The sequence below is a fragment of the Emys orbicularis genome, chromosome 2 (genome assembly GCF_028017835.1).
Source record: "Emys orbicularis isolate rEmyOrb1 chromosome 2, rEmyOrb1.hap1, whole genome shotgun sequence".
NCBI lineage: Eukaryota > Metazoa > Chordata > Testudines > Emydidae > Emys > Emys orbicularis.
Genome location: NC_088684.1, coordinates 122,509,562 through 122,526,809, shown reverse-complemented (window position 1 = coordinate 122,526,809; position 17,248 = coordinate 122,509,562). Strand labels below are relative to the sequence as shown.

Below are 17,248 nucleotides of genomic sequence, written 5' to 3'. Positions count from 1 at the left end.
GCAAACTTTATAAGTGTACTCTCTATGCCATTATCTAAATCGTTGATGAAGATATTGTACAGAACCGGACCCAGAACTGATCCCTGCGGGACCCCACTCATTATGCCCTTTCGGCATGACTGTGAATCACTGATGATTACTTTCTGGGAACCGTTTTCCAACCTGTTATGCAGCCATGTTATAGTAGCTCCATCTAGGTTGCATTTCCCTAGTTGGTTGTCGAGATATACCACGTCTATCACTTCCCCCTATCCACAAGGCTTGTTACCTTGTCAAAGAAAGCTATCAGGTTGGTTTGACACGATTTGTTCTTGACAAATCCATGCTGACTGTTACTTATCACATTATTATCTTCTAGAGGTTTGCAAACGGATTTCTTTATAATTTGCTCCATTATCTTTCCAGGTTCAGAAGTTAGGAGATAGACAGACTTTCTTCTCATCCCTGTGTTATGTTAATATTGTTGGATGTCTGCGTGTATCTCAAGATAGACAGACAGTGTGATCTGGGACGGGGCTGGAAGTCAGGACTTCGGGGTTCTTTTCTGTGGTTCTGTTGGTGAGGTACCTTGCGCAGTTCACTCTGTGCCCATTTATAAAATGGATATAATGGTACCATCCATAATCTTAGACCCACTGTATCAGTGGCATCCAATGCTGTCATGCATTGAGGATCTTTTACTCCTTCCTCCTCCTGTGTTACTAGTGCAGCAGCAGAAAAGGCTTGACCTCCAGCAGGGGAGAAAGAAATAGGGGACTGAGGAGGATAGAAATGACAGTGTCTAGGGCAGGCAGAGATGGGGAAATATGGGATCACAATAGTGATGAGGGAATAGATTGGAAGATGAGATCTAGGGTAAAATCCTGTCCCCATTAAAATCAATAGGACGCTTGTCATAGATTTATGCGGTGCCAGGATTTTACCCATATAATTTGTTTTTCAGGGCAGGGAATTGTCTGAGTGTTTTGGAAAGGACTGTGTGTACAGCTGTAGGGTTAAAGAAGTAATAGTAATTAAAGCAGTTTTGTAGTGGATGGGATTCAAAGATTTTTTTTTTTATTATTATTATTTTTTTGGTAAGGGTCAACAAGACAGTTATGAGGGCTGCCTACTTTTTCAGGAACTTCAGAAACATTGAGCTGGCTGGCTTGTTGGCAGACAGTTTCTCTGGGGGCTTTTAATGGCAAGGAAAAGGATTTCTTGTCATTCTTTTTTATGCTTTGGGAATCCCTAGAACTGTAGTTCCTGGAGGGAATGGATGAGAGTGCCATTTCCACTGGGGATGTTTTTCTTTAATTCTGTATTCCTTTTCCTTCAGCGAGGGAATCATTTCTTTAGTTTGTGTGTATGAGTATGTGATTAAAAATGCAGCATACACTTTCACTAATTCTTCTCAGGAGCCAGAAAGAAACCATCTCATCTCCCCAGCCTAGATGATAAACATTTGATCAGGGATGATAGGTAAGGTCCTGACAAGGAAATGCTTGAAGGATTTTATATTAAGTAAACGTAGCAGAGGAAGAGGAGACAGATGTATTAAGGTCTTAAAGCCTAGTTCTGATCTTGCATACACCATGCAAGTCCACAGAAGTTAATTATCACTTTGCAACTAAGGTTCATTAAAGTTCTGTTTAAATACTATATTAAAATATATTGCATGTGAACATTGTCTCACTATAGTCTAATGGAGGGGTTCTCAAATTGGGGGTCAGGGCCCCTCAGGGGGTCGCGAGGTTATTACATGGGTGGTCGCGAGCTGTCAACCTCCACCTCACATCCCGCTTTGTATCCAGCATTTACAATGGTGTTAAATATATTAAAAAGTGTTTTTAATTTATAAGGGGGGGAGTCGCACTCAGAGACTTGCTATGTGAAAGGGGTCACCAGTACAAAAGTTTGAGAGCCGCTGGTCTAATGGAATATATACTCCTAAATTTTCCTTCTTGGAATATTTTAGAAATATGCTATACCTTGATTCAGCTATAAGGAAATCTGCTGTTGTATACTGGAAGCAAACTGTGAAGTGTCACTTTTAGAGGGAGAGTAATTTCAAATTACTGTATTTGGCTGAAGGTAATGTAGTGAATCTCTAAGCCCAATATGTTACAGTATGCAGATAAGGCATCACCTACTAAGCCAAAGAGGTTTGTTAAACAATTTCTGTTAAACTTGGTTATGACCACATCGGTCTAAAGCTAATCTTCATGCAGCTTGTTTGTCCAGGGCCAAACCTTGTTATAACCTTATTAAGAGCAATTCTTCAACCCAGCCTGTGCTATTAAAATGGTTGCTCTACTGAGGGCCATGGGGCTTCATACTTCCTGTCTTGATATTATTCAACAAAATATCAAAATGGATCATACTACAGGTCTGTCTCATCTTACGCGGGGGTTCCGTTCCGCGGTTAGCGCGTAAAGCGAAAACCGCGTATAGCCAAAACCCCATTGAGTTCAATGGCGGGCGAAATCGCCCGCACTACAGGTATAGTATTAAAACTGTTGTTTTTCTCTTTTTCTTTTGTTTGTTTTTTTTTGTTTTTGCAGACTGCGTAAAGTTGAAATCGCGCGTGTTAAATGTGCGTAAGATGCCACAGACCTGTATTCGTGTGCTTTACATTTAAAAATACAGTAATTAAATCAGAGAACTTAACAGTGTCTCTAAAACAAATAAAAGAACACATCACCCAGCAGAATGAGCAAAATGGCCCAAGGTCAGTGTGGAAATCGCAATAAAACATTTTCTTTTTCTCCACATTTGGGATAGTTTCCAAATAAAGTGAAGCTGGCTTTTGTGGGTGGCTTTTAAGTGCGATAAGTGCTCATGAATATTGCTACAGAAAGATTCACACTGGAAATGAAAGTCCTCTCTATCTGCAAGAGACATTGGCAAAACAAGCTTTCCAACACTTGATACTGGGCATCCTCTTCTGAACTTTAATGCCCTCCTTTATGAGTATGGTCTTGGGGCTTTTTGGCTTAAAATACCTAAATCTGGTGTCAGTTACAAGAGGGCCAGAAGTCCACTAGGACAAAAGTGCAGTGATCTGACAACAAAGACAGACATCAATAACTTTTGTTCAATCTTCACCTGGATTTCGGTTTGAACAGATGATCTAGACTAGACGCTCTGTATCTGATTTCCATTGACCAGAATTGGCTAGTCCCCACATTTGGGGATTAGGAATTAGGATCAGGATTGCCCTATAAATAATAGTTTAAATTGGGGGGGGAAAAACCCAGACCTTACTCAGTTTCTTGCACTGAGTCATCATCTTTGTATTGTTCCACACCACTTCTAGTCTAATGCATGGTAAGAATGGATGTGGTTGGGGGGCATGTGACTCAAAGAAAGCAAAAGCTGAAAACAGTCAGAAAAACCAAGCTTGTATAGTTCAACATTTATTTCCTTAAATATTCCCTCCAGTTTTTTCAGTAAATAGAGCTCCCAATTTTTAATAATTGTTTGTGGAGTGGAAGGTATCCGCTTTTGTTCGGCCATTTAATATCCTTTGCTCCTCAATCTCATTAGGAAAAAGATTGAAACTTTACTGTACCTAGCAAGTTGTAAACTTTTATGACAGTTTAATCACTGTTCTGATTACAGCATTCATTGACAGCTACCACACTGAAAAAAAAAAAAGGGGGGTCGGGGGGCAAGGGAAATGAGAAACTTTAGGACTAACTGTGATACTGTATCTCAGAGCAGGACCACATCAATCTGCATTGTGTGAGATTACCAGACAGTAAATCAGCTGTGCTGTGTTAAAGCCAGAAACCAGTAGCATTCACACTTGCTGCCTGTTTCCCACTCATTGTAAAACCATGCCCTATCACTTGATAGACCTGGAAAGGAAGTGCAAAGGAAGTGAATGCCACTGCTGGTTCAGAATGTTCCAGTGTGGTTGGAAAGTTTGAGAAACGGCCTGGGTGAGAAGAACAAGACCTTATTGACAGGGTTCAATCCTGGTCAGGTCTGTTTCACATCAACTTTCTAAATAATCACAGCACTCCCTTTCTCCTCCCACCCTCCCTCCAAGCCCCTAGGTTCATGCTCTCTCTCTGGGTCTCTAGCACATTCACCTCTGCTCTTTTAACAGGTTATGCAGCCAAAGCAGAACACTGAGCACTTTTTTTTATTTTTTTCATCTTGGGGGAATTATAAAATGTGTAAATTGCAGGTCTGCTTGCTTCTGAAAAAAACCCCTCATACTTTTCAGGGCTTTTCTACTGTAAATTTTATATTGTGAATGCTTTTTCTGTTGAGTCTTATTCTTGTCCTTTGATTTATGGAACCACAGATTATTCCAACATTTCCGTTGGTGGCATGGCAGACCTGGCTTGTCATGTTCCAGATTAACCAGCATCATAATCTGATTTTTGTCTGACTGGGCATTTAAAAGCTGAATGCATGTATATCGTGTGTAGTAGAAGAAATATGTATATGCCAAGAGTCTCTTTATTTTTTCCTGTCTCTCCACACTGGTCTATAAAACAGAATATTTAGGTCACAGAGTCATAAGAAAAGCTTCTGGAGTTTTAAATGAACCACAGAATGTGTCCCTTGTATACCACACCCTGTCATTTTGCATGGATTTATGCACAACTTCAGCATCAATATAGTAAACACACTCTACTGGCAACCCTGTCATTTTAGAGCCTCCTAGTGCATCTCAAGTTCCAAATTCAGCAACAAGGCTTACTTTACTATTTTTCACCCTCCCCCAGGCTGTCATTAAATGAAAGATCAAGTAGCACAATTTGCTGGACTAAAAATGTCTTTAAAAATGGGACCAAATGAATGTATGTGTTCACTTTACTGTGGATAGTGTCTTTGACCTTACCCTACGAAGACATTGTAAAACTTGTGTGTGTGAGTAGTCCCATTGACTTTATGGAAACACTACAGTAGGTTAATTGACTTCAGTAGAACAATTTGTATATGTAAAGTTCAGTACCTGCATACATTTTTGCATGATCGGGGTGTGATTGGTTGTCTTTAAACAAATAATGCATGTGGAAAAAAACAATGGGAAGAAGGGAAATTTGCAGGGAATGGATGTCTAGTTAATTTTCTATATGTGGCTTGTGGCTTTTTATATTGTATATGGAGACATTTTTCTATCATTGCAATAATGCCAGGTTTAATACATTGATAAGTGTAATACAATGATTTATAGTTAGTGGTAATTCTGTCAGTGATGATGAACAAGATGAAATTATTACCCCCCCCCCCCCCCAAAAAGCAAAATCAAACACACACACCACAAATATGGCTTTTACATTCATGTTTGTACATTGGAATACAGGTCATGATAGATGCATTTTGAGAAACCAAACTAATGAAGTAAATAGAATTAAAATAAAAGGCGTAGTCCATGTTCTGTCACAGACATGGAATCATTAATATTATATGGAATGATCAGTTGTGCTTAAGATAGAGGCCCATTGGTAAAAAACATGCAGCGTCTGCAGTCAGTATTCTCTCTGGCTGCACCGCTTTTTAATTTTCTTCCTCCTCCTGATCTCTGAAATAGCCCAAATCTGATGTACATAGCAAAACACCTCCCTCTCTTCAAGGCATTAAAAAATTGGAGTTGGGTGGAAGGCTTCAAGGAGAGGAGGGATAGAAGTTTCTAAGTTACCGCTGGTGGGTTATCTTAAACTGTACTGCTGGTTAAACTTAAAAATTGGGTGTCCTTTAATTGTTGTTTTAAATGAAATATATGCTTTTATCCAGTCAATTCAGATTCAAAATATTTTAAAGACCATAATGAGTGTAAATCTTCCAGGCCCAGTCACTGTTTCTAACATTTTCCTATCTTTCTTTTCCCAGGATGGCTCGTACTTGGCTGAGTTCCTGCTGGAAAAGGGCTATGAGGTGAGTGACTCAATGACCGACTGCAGGCTGCTGGAAACACTTGGATACAGCAACCTCTAGCTTCCTTTGCTGCTGTCCTCCTTTGCGTATGTTTTCCACTCAGCCCTAGATAACAAATCAAAACTCTAGTAAAGAATGTGCAGCATAGCCTGTAATCATGCCAGCTTATTGTACTATTTATCATCTAGTGTCCACTGGTGGATTCTCTCTGCTCCTCTGGGTATATCTGCTTTGCATGCTTCCCGCTAACTTAGATAAGAAGCAACCTGTGCAAGCCAAAAGAATTAGGGAATAATTTATGATGTAGTGCACCACATTTAAAAAAAAACAAAAAACAAAAAAACCCTACTCACAATGAAATAACTTTTAATTTTGAAATTGCACTAAGCAATAAAAACCTTGCTAATCCATGGCAGGCTCATACTGAAAATTTAAACCTGGAGGTTGCTTTCTAATAGGCATTCTGGGTTCTTTATGGAGATTTAGACTGGAGTGTAGTATTGTGCAGGGTTTTGTTTAACTGTCTCAGATTTATGACTTCTGTGCTAAGAATTTGAGCCTTTGTTTACTAACCTTGACGCAACCAAATGCGTGAGACTTGTCATTTTGCATCTTTTGTCCTTGAGTTTGGACTCTAATGTAAGCAGTGAAGTGACTTGGACTTTGACAGGCTTAAGTATAAGGAAAATAGATATTTAATATCTTTCTTTTTGTCACATGCCTATCCCAGGGTTTATACAGCAGTAATGTTCTTTCTGATGTCAGCAATACAAAAGGTCACACACTTACCGTATGCTACAATACACAATTACTTGGTACTGTTGTGACTATATAGCCACAGGTGTTTGCCTGCTCAGTAGTGAAACGCTGTCCCATAGTCTTAATCGTACAACAGAGAGAGAAAAAGAACCCTTATTAACTGGTAGCCCATCCCCTAGTAATGCAGTATTGTTTTATTTTCTCTTTTTTGATTCAGTTTAATGTTAAGTGTCTAAAGAGACTGGGCTTCCACTACTTTCCTTTGGAAATTATTGCACAGCTTAGTAGAACTCACCATAAGAAAACTTTTCTTGATATCCATCCTAAATTTTTTCCCCTTCATTTCATCTTGTCACTGCTAGTTAATTCTACCATCTTGTACCAACTTGGTTATTCTTCGCCTGTCCTTCTGAGTGTTTATGCATCTTTCACATTCTTTCACAGTACTCAGTTCTTTCTGTCCCTTCTTTTTTGGAGCAACATCTGCTAGGAATAATTCAAATTCTGGGACAAGGAGATATGTGTAATTGTTTTCTCTGCTCACTTCCCTTTCCCAAACGGAAAGGGACTCTATGCTTTTGTAGTGTTGGCAGCATCGGCATTCCCTCCGACATTGCTTACAGATAAAATAGTGCACTCTGGCCCTGTTCACACTGGTACCAGAACTGTGCAGGTTTCTGTTTCCATCAGGTTTTTAGCACACTTCTCTGAGTAGCGTAGAAAGAGTTTTTGGCGAGACCCATTTTAACTTCTTTTTTGAGTGCTGGTCCCTATGTGTATTCCACATGTGGGTACGCATGTGTACTATGTGCCTGAGTACAGAAATTCTCACAAACAGTGCCTGTTAGCCTGTATATGTGCAATAGGTCTCCTTGTGCTCCTGACTGAGGTTATGGCTGACACCTCTCCAGTTCCTTCTTACCACCACCTGGCCTGAGTCAGAATCCTGTGTCCCCTCTTCCTTCAGCTTCTTTGTAGAACCTGTCAATGTAATTGTAAATAGTTTTTATTCTGCTTAGTTCATGCATCTTTGTTGCTGGCTTCCTTGCACCCACTTCTAGTCTAAGGCCTTGCTTGTCAATCACCCATGTGTGGAATACAGATAGAGACAAGCACTTGAAGAAGAAATGGAGGTTACTTACTGTGACTTGAAATTCTTCAAGATGTGTGGTCCCCATCTGTATTCCACTTCCTGCCCTCCATCCCCTTTGCTTCAGATCCTGTTGGATTTGTGGTCAGGGTGTGCATGGGGGCACATGTGTGAGCCCACAGGTACTGCTTGTGAGAATTTCTGGACTCGGGCATGTGGCACTCATGTGTACCTGCATGTGGAATACAGATAGGGGCCACACATCTCCAAAAACTTCCATTGACAGTAAATATCCTTCACTTATCTGAATAGGTACTTCATCACAGTATCTGAGTGCCACAGTATCTGTGCTGAAAACTAGCCTCCCTAGGTGGTTCATAGGATAGTATTATAACACCATTCTTGGATGAAAACATCTCTAGCCATACTTATCACAGCAACTGTTAAACTAAAGCTTGTAGGTGGCATGGTTCTGATCATCCTATTGTGGGCATGGCTCTTTCTGTATTCTGCAGTATGATTAAAAAGGCAAACTAATTTCCAACACAACTTAATAAATACACTAGTATTAAACACCCATTGAAAGATGCTATTGCTGTCTTTGCTAGGGATGTTATTAACAAATTAGAGAGAGGGGGTTTTTTGTTTTGTTTTTTTAAATCCTGTAATGCATAAATAGAGTTGGAGATGCCATATGAGGAAGAAATCTCTCCTGGTAGGACTGAAGTCTTTATCGTCTTGCAGGTCTTAAAAAGCTGGTGAAAATGCATCTTTTCTTTCTGGCCCTCAGTAACTTCAAACTGGCCAAGCTAATTTTGTAATGTGTCAGAAAAATTAACTTACTATTTATAAGGGGATTTGAAACTGCAACATACCATGTAAATGGCAATTGTTAATATTCTATCATTGGCTAAAATTTGGTATGCTATATCTATAGTTTTAAACTTTCTAACATTTATTATAACTATTGGATAATAGTTGATGTCACCTGACCTATGGTGTCAAAAACAGTGTCACATCATACACATTCAGACAGATAAACAAGCTGATATTTGGTTGTAATGGAAATGAGTTCCCTTCAGGCACATGAATAAGGACATTTACTTTGTTTGATGTTCCAATCTTAGTTCATGTTGTTGAAATTGGAAGGGTGGGGAGAAGTACAATAGCATGAGCTGAGATTAAGGATGGTAGCATTCTTAATTACAGTATAAAGTCCTTTAAAAACATATGCGTTACTGATTCAGGATCTAATAAGCACTCGGCACGTGCATACCGTTCAACACGTGAATAGTGACATTGACGTCAATAGGATTGATTACTTGTATACTTACAGTTATGCAAGTGCTGAAGTGCTTTGTTGGATCTTGGCCTTAATGGCAGTGCCATATATGGCCATGTGGGACACCTGGGTATGGTTCCTGGTGCCAGTCTATTGTCAAAAGCTTAGAATGCTGTGCAAGCTTGTGCTCTCTGCTCCTTTATGGCAGGAAGTAACTGGAATGTCTCAACTGCGATCACTCTGGCCAATTAAGAAATAGGCATAGATAGGGTGTAAAGGGGGTTCCATCCAGTTACTGTCTGTGAAGGGGATATTAGCGGAGATGCAGGGCTTCAAGGATAGGAGTGTAATGCATGGGGGGATGCCCTTTGCTTCAGTACATAGAAAATAAAACCAAATGCATGTTTCTATGGGAGATGCTGGTAGATAATGCTTTAGCATTGTACCAGTGCTTTTCGAAAATACAGATAGGGATCTCACACATAGGCTTGTAAAAGTTAGAATTGTCTGAGATCAGCTAATGTTCTCAACACTGATTTAAGTATGCCATTTTTTGTATGCACGCCTGTTTTTGTTTTTGGAGTGGTGCTTGCTTGCTGCAGTGTTTCTAGCCTTGTACCCTATTCTCTCCATTCAGATTAATGTAATTCTTGTTTGAGTACTTGATCATGTTGTTCTGTGTCAGGTGTGTGCGCTTGCCACATGCATTGGTGCTGGAAGTTTTTCCCCCAGTGGTATCCGTAGGGGGCTGGCTCTAGCGCCCTCTGGAGTCGCGCACGTATGCGCCAGTATAAGGGGCATACCACTGCCCTCTTCAGTTCCTTCTTACCACCAGTGACTGTGCTGGAACATCCTCTTGCCTTGGCAAGTGGTTATACCAGTGGTTGTTTCTCAGTCATCTTTACAATCCATCCTGGAATACTTGGAATGCATCTAAAGCACCAAGGGCTGGCATTCTCATCTATCAAGGTACACCTGGGAGCCATTTCAGCCTTCCATCCTCACATCCAGGGCAGATCAGTTTTCTCACATGCAATGATGATCCGATTTCATAAAGGGCCTGGAAAGTCTCTTCTCGCAGGTCCATGATCTGGTTCCCCAGTGGGACCTCAACCTAGTTCTGTCTACACTCACTGGTCCTCCCTTCAAGCCTCTGGCTTTCTGCTCTCTCCTGCATGTGTCATGGAAGATCATCCTCCTTGTAGCCATCACTTTGGCGAGATTAAGGCTCTAACCTCCAAATCCCCGTATACGGGGTTCTACAAGGACAAGTTCCAGCTGTGCCTTCACCCAGCCTTCCTGCCAAAGCTGCTTTCACAATTCCATGTCAATCAGGACATTTTCCTGCCAGTCTTCTTCCCAAAGTTGCACAATTCCAACAAGGAGTGGCATCTGCATACTTTGGCGGTCAGATGTGCCCTGGCTTTCTACCTTGAGCGAACCAAGCCCATCCGCAAGTCTATTCAACTTTTAATTGCAGTGGTTGACAGTATGAAGGGTCTCCTGGTGTCATCTCAGAGAATTTTATTCTGGATCACCTCCTGCATCCGTTCCTACTATGAGCAGGCAAAGGCTACACCTCCGCCGTTAGTGACAGCTCATTCAACGAGAGCGCAGGCATCATCATCAGTTTTTCTGACACATGTTCCGATCCAGGACATTTACAGGGCCGCAACGTGGGCATCTGTCCATACCTTCGCGACCCACTATGCCATCGCCCAGCAGGCCTGAGATGATGCTGGCTTTGGCAGAGCAGTGTTAAAATAGACACGTCCATGAACTTCTGCCCGCCTCCAGAGGCACTGCTTGTGAGTCACATGGAATGGACATGAGCAAGAAGTCGAAGAAAAAACTGTTAACTACCTCTCGTAACTGTTGTTTTTTGAGTTGTGTTGCTCATGTCCATTCCATTACCTGCCCTCCTTCCCCTCTGTCAGAGTTGCGGCAAGAAGGAACTGAAGTGGTGGTGGTGGCTGGCAGTGCCCCTTATTCCGGCGCATATGCGCGCGACTCCAGAGGGCACTGGAGCCGGCCCTATGGATGCCACTGGGGGAAAAACTTCCGGCACTCGTGCACGTGGTAAGCACACACACCTGACATGGAATGGACATGAGCAACACATCTTGAAGAACAAGTTATGAGAGGTAGGTAACCATTTTTTATGCACATCAGATACTGGGAGATGAAGCTGGTGTGAGCAGACAGCAACTTGTCTGTCCATGTTCGTTTAATGTAACTTCATCAAATCCCTGTATAAGAAATGGTGCTAGGCTTCCAAGCAGGGAATCTTAGTATTGTCTTGTATGAAATCACTAATCTGTATTGGTAATTGGGAATTTCAATTCCAGTGGGGGATGACCGGTGGTTTGTTACAAACTGTTGCTTTGTTTTTTATTCATTTTGTTTTCATATAATTATAGAGATTTAGCCTCTGTACTGTCTCTCATCATTAGAGACTAATAATTATTTTGTAAGAACTATTAATATACACAGTATTGTACAAAATATAAATGATAACACAATTCCTGTCCCAAGGATCTTACAAGCTAAATATTGTTATCTATTGTAATTAATTAGGAACATAAGATTCAGCTCAGATTAGTGATTTGTAGCATTCCCTCTCAACCAATTAGCTTCATTCTCTTTCCAGACTTTTCAGGCCTCTAATTGTTTTTGCCTCTGAGCCCTTTCTATTTATGGTATATCCTTTTTGAGATAGTAACCAGAACTGAATGCAATATCCCAGGTGATCATTCAACATTGATTTATATAACAGAATTATACTAGTCCCAGTATTACTTCCTGACTTATTCCATATGCATTTTGTTTGCTTTTTGACTGTTGCTATACTTTGAGAAAGTTTTTTTTAACTGAGCTTTCAGCAATGATTGTCAGCTCTCTTCTATGATGGTTGCAGTTAATTAAGAATCCAGTAATTTCAGTAATGGACAAGCATGGGTCAGATAATTCCTTCCAGTGTGTGTTACCTTGCATTCTCAGCACACAATTTCTTCTGTTTTGATGCCCATTCACCTATCTTTGTTAGGTCCCTCAGAAATTCCTCAGTCTTCTGTAATCTTGACTAATTTAAATAATTTTGCATTATCGGCAAAAAAATTCACATCACTGCTCCTTTCTTTTAGCAGAGAATTGATTTAATACCCCCCAGTCCTAGTGAAGAATCTTAGGTCACAATCCTTTTGCCATGATTTGGAAGGTGACCACTTATTCCCACTTTTATATTCATTTATTTTTATTTGTCCATTAGCTAGTTTCTAAATCATAACATCACCTCTTGCTCTGTGACTACTTATTTCCTTAATGTGAGGGACTTTGCTGAAGACTTTTCAAAAGTTCAAATAACACATGCCAGCCCATTCCTCTTTATTTTGTTGAAATATTCAAAGAATTCTAATTAAATACATTTTCCTTTACAAAAATCATACTAGTGTATATCATATCAAGTTCAAGTAGGTATTTTTAAATTCTGTTTTCAAAGGTTACTTCAACCAGTTTACATGTGCATTTATAGTACTTTCTGATTGGGGATTTCTGTAGAACAAACTTCTTTCAGGAAAAATTATATTCCTTTTCAGTAAAATGGAAAGTGAATGTGCTTTATCTAAACACATGAAATCTTAACAATAAAGCTGAGTAAATTGTTATTTATAAAAGTCTCTTTCAGTCTAACAGTAAAATCAGCCACAACACTTTTTTAAATTTGAGCTTATTTTAAAAAAAAAATCAGTCCCTATTGAGAGAAATCCACTAAACTTCATTCTTAACTAGATAATCCAGTTTGCACACATTTTGGCTTTGTCACAAAGTTTGCATTTCACCTGTCTCACAAGCAGACAGAAACCTCTTTCATCAGTTCTTACACTAATATTTGCTGTCATGGATTAAGCATTTGGCAGGTTTTTTTTCTCTCGTGTACACATACAAAAAAGGGGAGAGCGGGGGGAAAAAGATAAAAGTGGGGTTTGTATTTATCACTGGATGCAAGACACTCTTGATCTGTTTATTTGTTGGAACTTAATCAAGTTCTGTGATGTTTGCACTTAACACATCTCAATGGTCAGCTGTTGGCATTATAGCCATTCAGCTGCCACATAAAACTTCTGCAAATAGTCTTTCCTCAAGCTTTGAGCTGGCAGTGCTTAACTACTGGTCTATGGTTTATGTAAACTTGAACTTCAGAGTAGCTTAATTCAGATAATCAAGATATAACAATATTAATCAGGACTTGAAGTCAGAATATTTTGTTTTCCAGAAATAATTGTAGAGTGCTTCAATTTACTTTAAAAAAAATTTGAAAAGCTTTCTGCTGGTAGAATGCAAAGGTTGTTGATGTGCCTGTAAACAAAACATTTTGAGTAAGTAAATACAAAGTTTCTGGCATTTTGTGCAACCTTGTAAAAACAAGATCTTAATGTCATTATGCCCGTGTATTTTTTATGCATTTTACTAAAATCATACTGTTTTTACAAAAATAACTTCTTCAAACAAGTTCTGCAAAGAACACAGCAGAATGTGGATTCTTAGAACATTCTTGGAACATTTTCTTTATAGTAGTACAGAATGTGATATAATGGAAACAATAAACCTTAAGGGTCAGATTTTCAGAGGCCTTCAATCTGGCCTTTAAAACTGTAGGCACCATATTTCCATATCAGATTTTTAATACTAAAAAAAAAAAAAAAAAAAAAAAAAAATTGAGCACAAATGACATTGTGTAGGCAAATTAGGTAAGATGGATGGCAAATGTAGTTTGCACATGCAGATCAGTGTCTTTGGGCATGAAAAAACTTTAAATGTGACAATATATGGCTACAATGTTAGGGACTGCTTTCAAAAACTAGCTTGTGAATTTAGGTAGATTAAATCATTTTAAAACTCTGAAAGTTAGTTGTTTAGCTAGGTTATACAGTCCAGTTCTTAGGGTGTATTGTTTAGTCAATTTTTGCATACTTTAGACAGAACAAAATATGAGACTCTTGCATGTATAACCAGCCGTCGCCATCCAGAAGTTGTGTCCAGGTTGTTGAATGCTCTTGGCCACAAATTAATCTGTGGGGGGGGAGATGATAGGAGAAGAGAGATGGCTCAATGCAAGCAAGCAAGTTGAATCAAATTGTGATGGGAAAACTTCAGAAATATCTGGAAAAAGTCAGGTGTTAAAGTTGAAGCTTCCACTTGAGCAAGGAGCACTTGGTAACCTAAACTGACAAACCTTGGCAGCAATGAGGAGGCTAGCTTTACATTTCTCTAGTGTGTTAGACACAAACAGGCTTTGTGAGGCAGGCATGTATTCTTGTTACAGCTAATCAGTTTTTTCAGACATATTTATCATGGCCAGTTCAGTGAAGTTACCTTTCTTCATTTAAGTCTAAGCTTCCCAGTTTTCTCATCTCCTACCTGAGAACACTGAGTCAGGAGTTTGGAACAAGGTCCTGTTCTGTCTGTCTGTTTCTGCACTTTCAACACACTGATGCTCTTGAGTAATTAAAAGTGGTTATCAAACATCTGCACAATGCTATTGTGATGTGCACTGGAATTAACAGGAGAGGATATAAAACATTTAGGATATCGGACCAAATGAGGCAGCATCAAAGAGCTCAACACAAAGTACTTTGTGCTAAGACACTGACAAATTTATGCTGCTACATGCTTTCTGTCTTCGATTTAGGAATGAAGAGAGATGCCTGTCAATGGTACCTGATACAAGATTTTCCGCTTATGTGTTTTGGATAGGGATGGGGTGAATGGTGGACAGAGCTAGAGATATCTTACAATTTCTCTTAATTAGCCAATTATTTATGCGAAAAAAATCCAAATCAAAGTTCGCTAATAGTATCCGATCATTTTACCAGATAGGTATTTAATTCCAGCATTTTTTGTGGAAAAAAAGTTCTAAAAGAGCTGCTTTAAATTATATAATCAAGGTATCACAGAAACTCCATTCCTTTTTCAATCCTTCTATTCCCATTTAAACTACAGGTGCATGGAATTGTTCGCCGATCTAGTTCTTTCAACACTGGCCGGATTGAGCATCTCTACAAGAATCCACAGGCTCACATTGAAGGAAGTAAGGTTTTGTCTGTATAGTTATTTCTCATTCTACATTTCTTCATGCAGTAAATTGGTTTATAGTATATCTTCTCCTATCAATCATCTTTATTTAAAGCATACCAGCCTATAATCACTGTAAAGTTGTCTCTTCCCAGTGGAGATGTGGGATCTGTTGTAAAGTTTGTTGTTCATCAGCCAGCCATTCCTCTTGTCTGTCTTTCTATCAGAAGCTTTATCTCAGTAAGAAGTGAAAGCAGTTTTCAGATCCAATTTGATATAAAATTGGCTGGAAAAACGATGCAAAAATATTTAAAGTAATTCATTGAGAGGGGAATGGGGAGGCATCTTGTACTCAGTACAAATTTTGATGATGCAGTTTTCTTACACCAAGATGATCAATAAAGCTATAAGTGCATGGCTAGACCTACAAAAAGCTGCGTGAGGTTGAGAGAGCTTTAGGAGGCTGGAAATGTGAAGCAGCACTGAAGTAAAACAAGTTTTGAGGGTAATTATCTTTTTAGTTACATAAAATGGAGGATCATCTTATATGCAACTTTGTATGGAATATTGCTCTAGCACTGAAATAGTTATACTTTCTCATTGCTTTTAAGGTGTTTTTTTTTTTTAACGCAAGCCAACAAGCCCCAGCTACACCATAGCTTGGTCATAGTAGCAGATAAAAATATAGTAAAATTTGAAGAGTTCTTCCAAGTTACTCCATTAAACCTTGATCTGCTGTGTAAGAGAATTGCAGTTGGTGCATTGGGGTAGATTCTTTTGACTATGAGAATAGGCACAGGTCTGGTCCAAAAAAGCTTGCTGCACATGGATTGTGCTCTTTCACTTTTTCGATCCTCCTTTTTAATGATTATTTGAAGTTGTTAAGGAAGAGTGAGATGTTTTAAGATGTATTATCCATATACTGGTGAGGCTCAAATCTGGATTCCAGTGTCTCATGACAAAAATGGGGTCTGGATGAAAGCCAGTTATCTGTGACTCAACATGAATAACATTATCACACACACACAGATAACACATGCAGCCCTGTTAGGGCTCCTCCTTGCTGGACACGTACCAGACTGTAGTGGTTTTGGGGCCTCTTCACTGAATCCATGTGCTTTAAACCTCCAGGGTCTTAACTGAGTCCAGGCATTGCTCCTGCCTGGGGTCTGTAGGGATACTCTCTTGGTGCCAGTCCTCTGTCTAGCAACCCTTTCTGAGAACTGAGACTTCCCCACTCCCCCCAGTCCAACTGCTTAGCCCTTGTGTCCATTTCTGACCCTCAGGCTCCTCCATAGCATAAGTAAACCCTTTCCCCAAGCTCCACCTTGAGGGTATTCTGGCTTTACAGTTAACTCTTCAGGAGTATACCATAGCAAAAGCAAACAGAAACATACACTTTTCACAGGACTCTAGACACAATAACTATTTACTTAGCATAAGAAATATACAATTTAGACAAAGTAATAAACATACCTGTATGCATTCCCCTCCCTCCTTTTCATCACCACTTTGGAGAGTTCATTGGGCTTAGAGCTGAGTCCTTGAAGCAGTCCAGGTTCCCCCTCCTGCACATGACTTCTTTTCTTAATCATGGACGCTCTTATCCCTCTGACCCTTCTGCTCTTCTGCCCAGTTTCCTCTACTTCTGCTCTTTTCTCAAAATGGTGACCGAGACCTTCTCTTTTATAACCTCCAGTCCCTTTTGTCAGGTGATCCTCTGTTCACCTTCGCCAGGTGATCCATTGCATGTCTACACTGTAGGGTGCTACAGCAGCATAGCTATGGTACCCCATAGTGTAGATGCAGACTACAGCGGCGGAAGGTTTTTTTTGTCAGTGCAGGAACTCCATTTCCCCAAATGACGGTAACTGGGTTAATGGAAGCATTCTTCTGTTGACCTAGTTGCGTCTACATTATAGGTTAGGTCACATAGATATGGTGCTCAGGGGTGTGGATTTTTCACACCACTGAAGGCCAAAGCTATGTTGACCTATGTTTTAAGCATAGACCAGACCTTAATTACCAGCTCCTCTGGCCAAACTGGTTCTTCTGGGTAGCAGCCAACTCTTTGTCCAAGGATACTTCTATTTGAATAGAGCACCATCAGGGTATAATGACCCCCTATTTGCCCTGTGTTGCCATCCTGTGGAATTTGTCTAACATGG

The 17,248-nt window shown here is 39.8% G+C and overlaps 1 protein-coding gene across 1 annotated transcript in view; it reads left to right on the top strand.

The window, feature by feature from the left end:
• Positions 1-17,248, top strand: part of GMDS (GDP-mannose 4,6-dehydratase) — a 582,436-nt gene that overhangs the window by 112,337 nt on the left and 452,851 nt on the right. The window contains exons 2-3 of the mRNA XM_065399137.1: positions 5,833-5,877; positions 15,009-15,096. Coding sequence (XP_065255209.1) covers positions 5,833-5,877; positions 15,009-15,096 — 133 coding nt within the window. The remainder of the gene's footprint in view (positions 1-5,832; positions 5,878-15,008; positions 15,097-17,248) is intronic.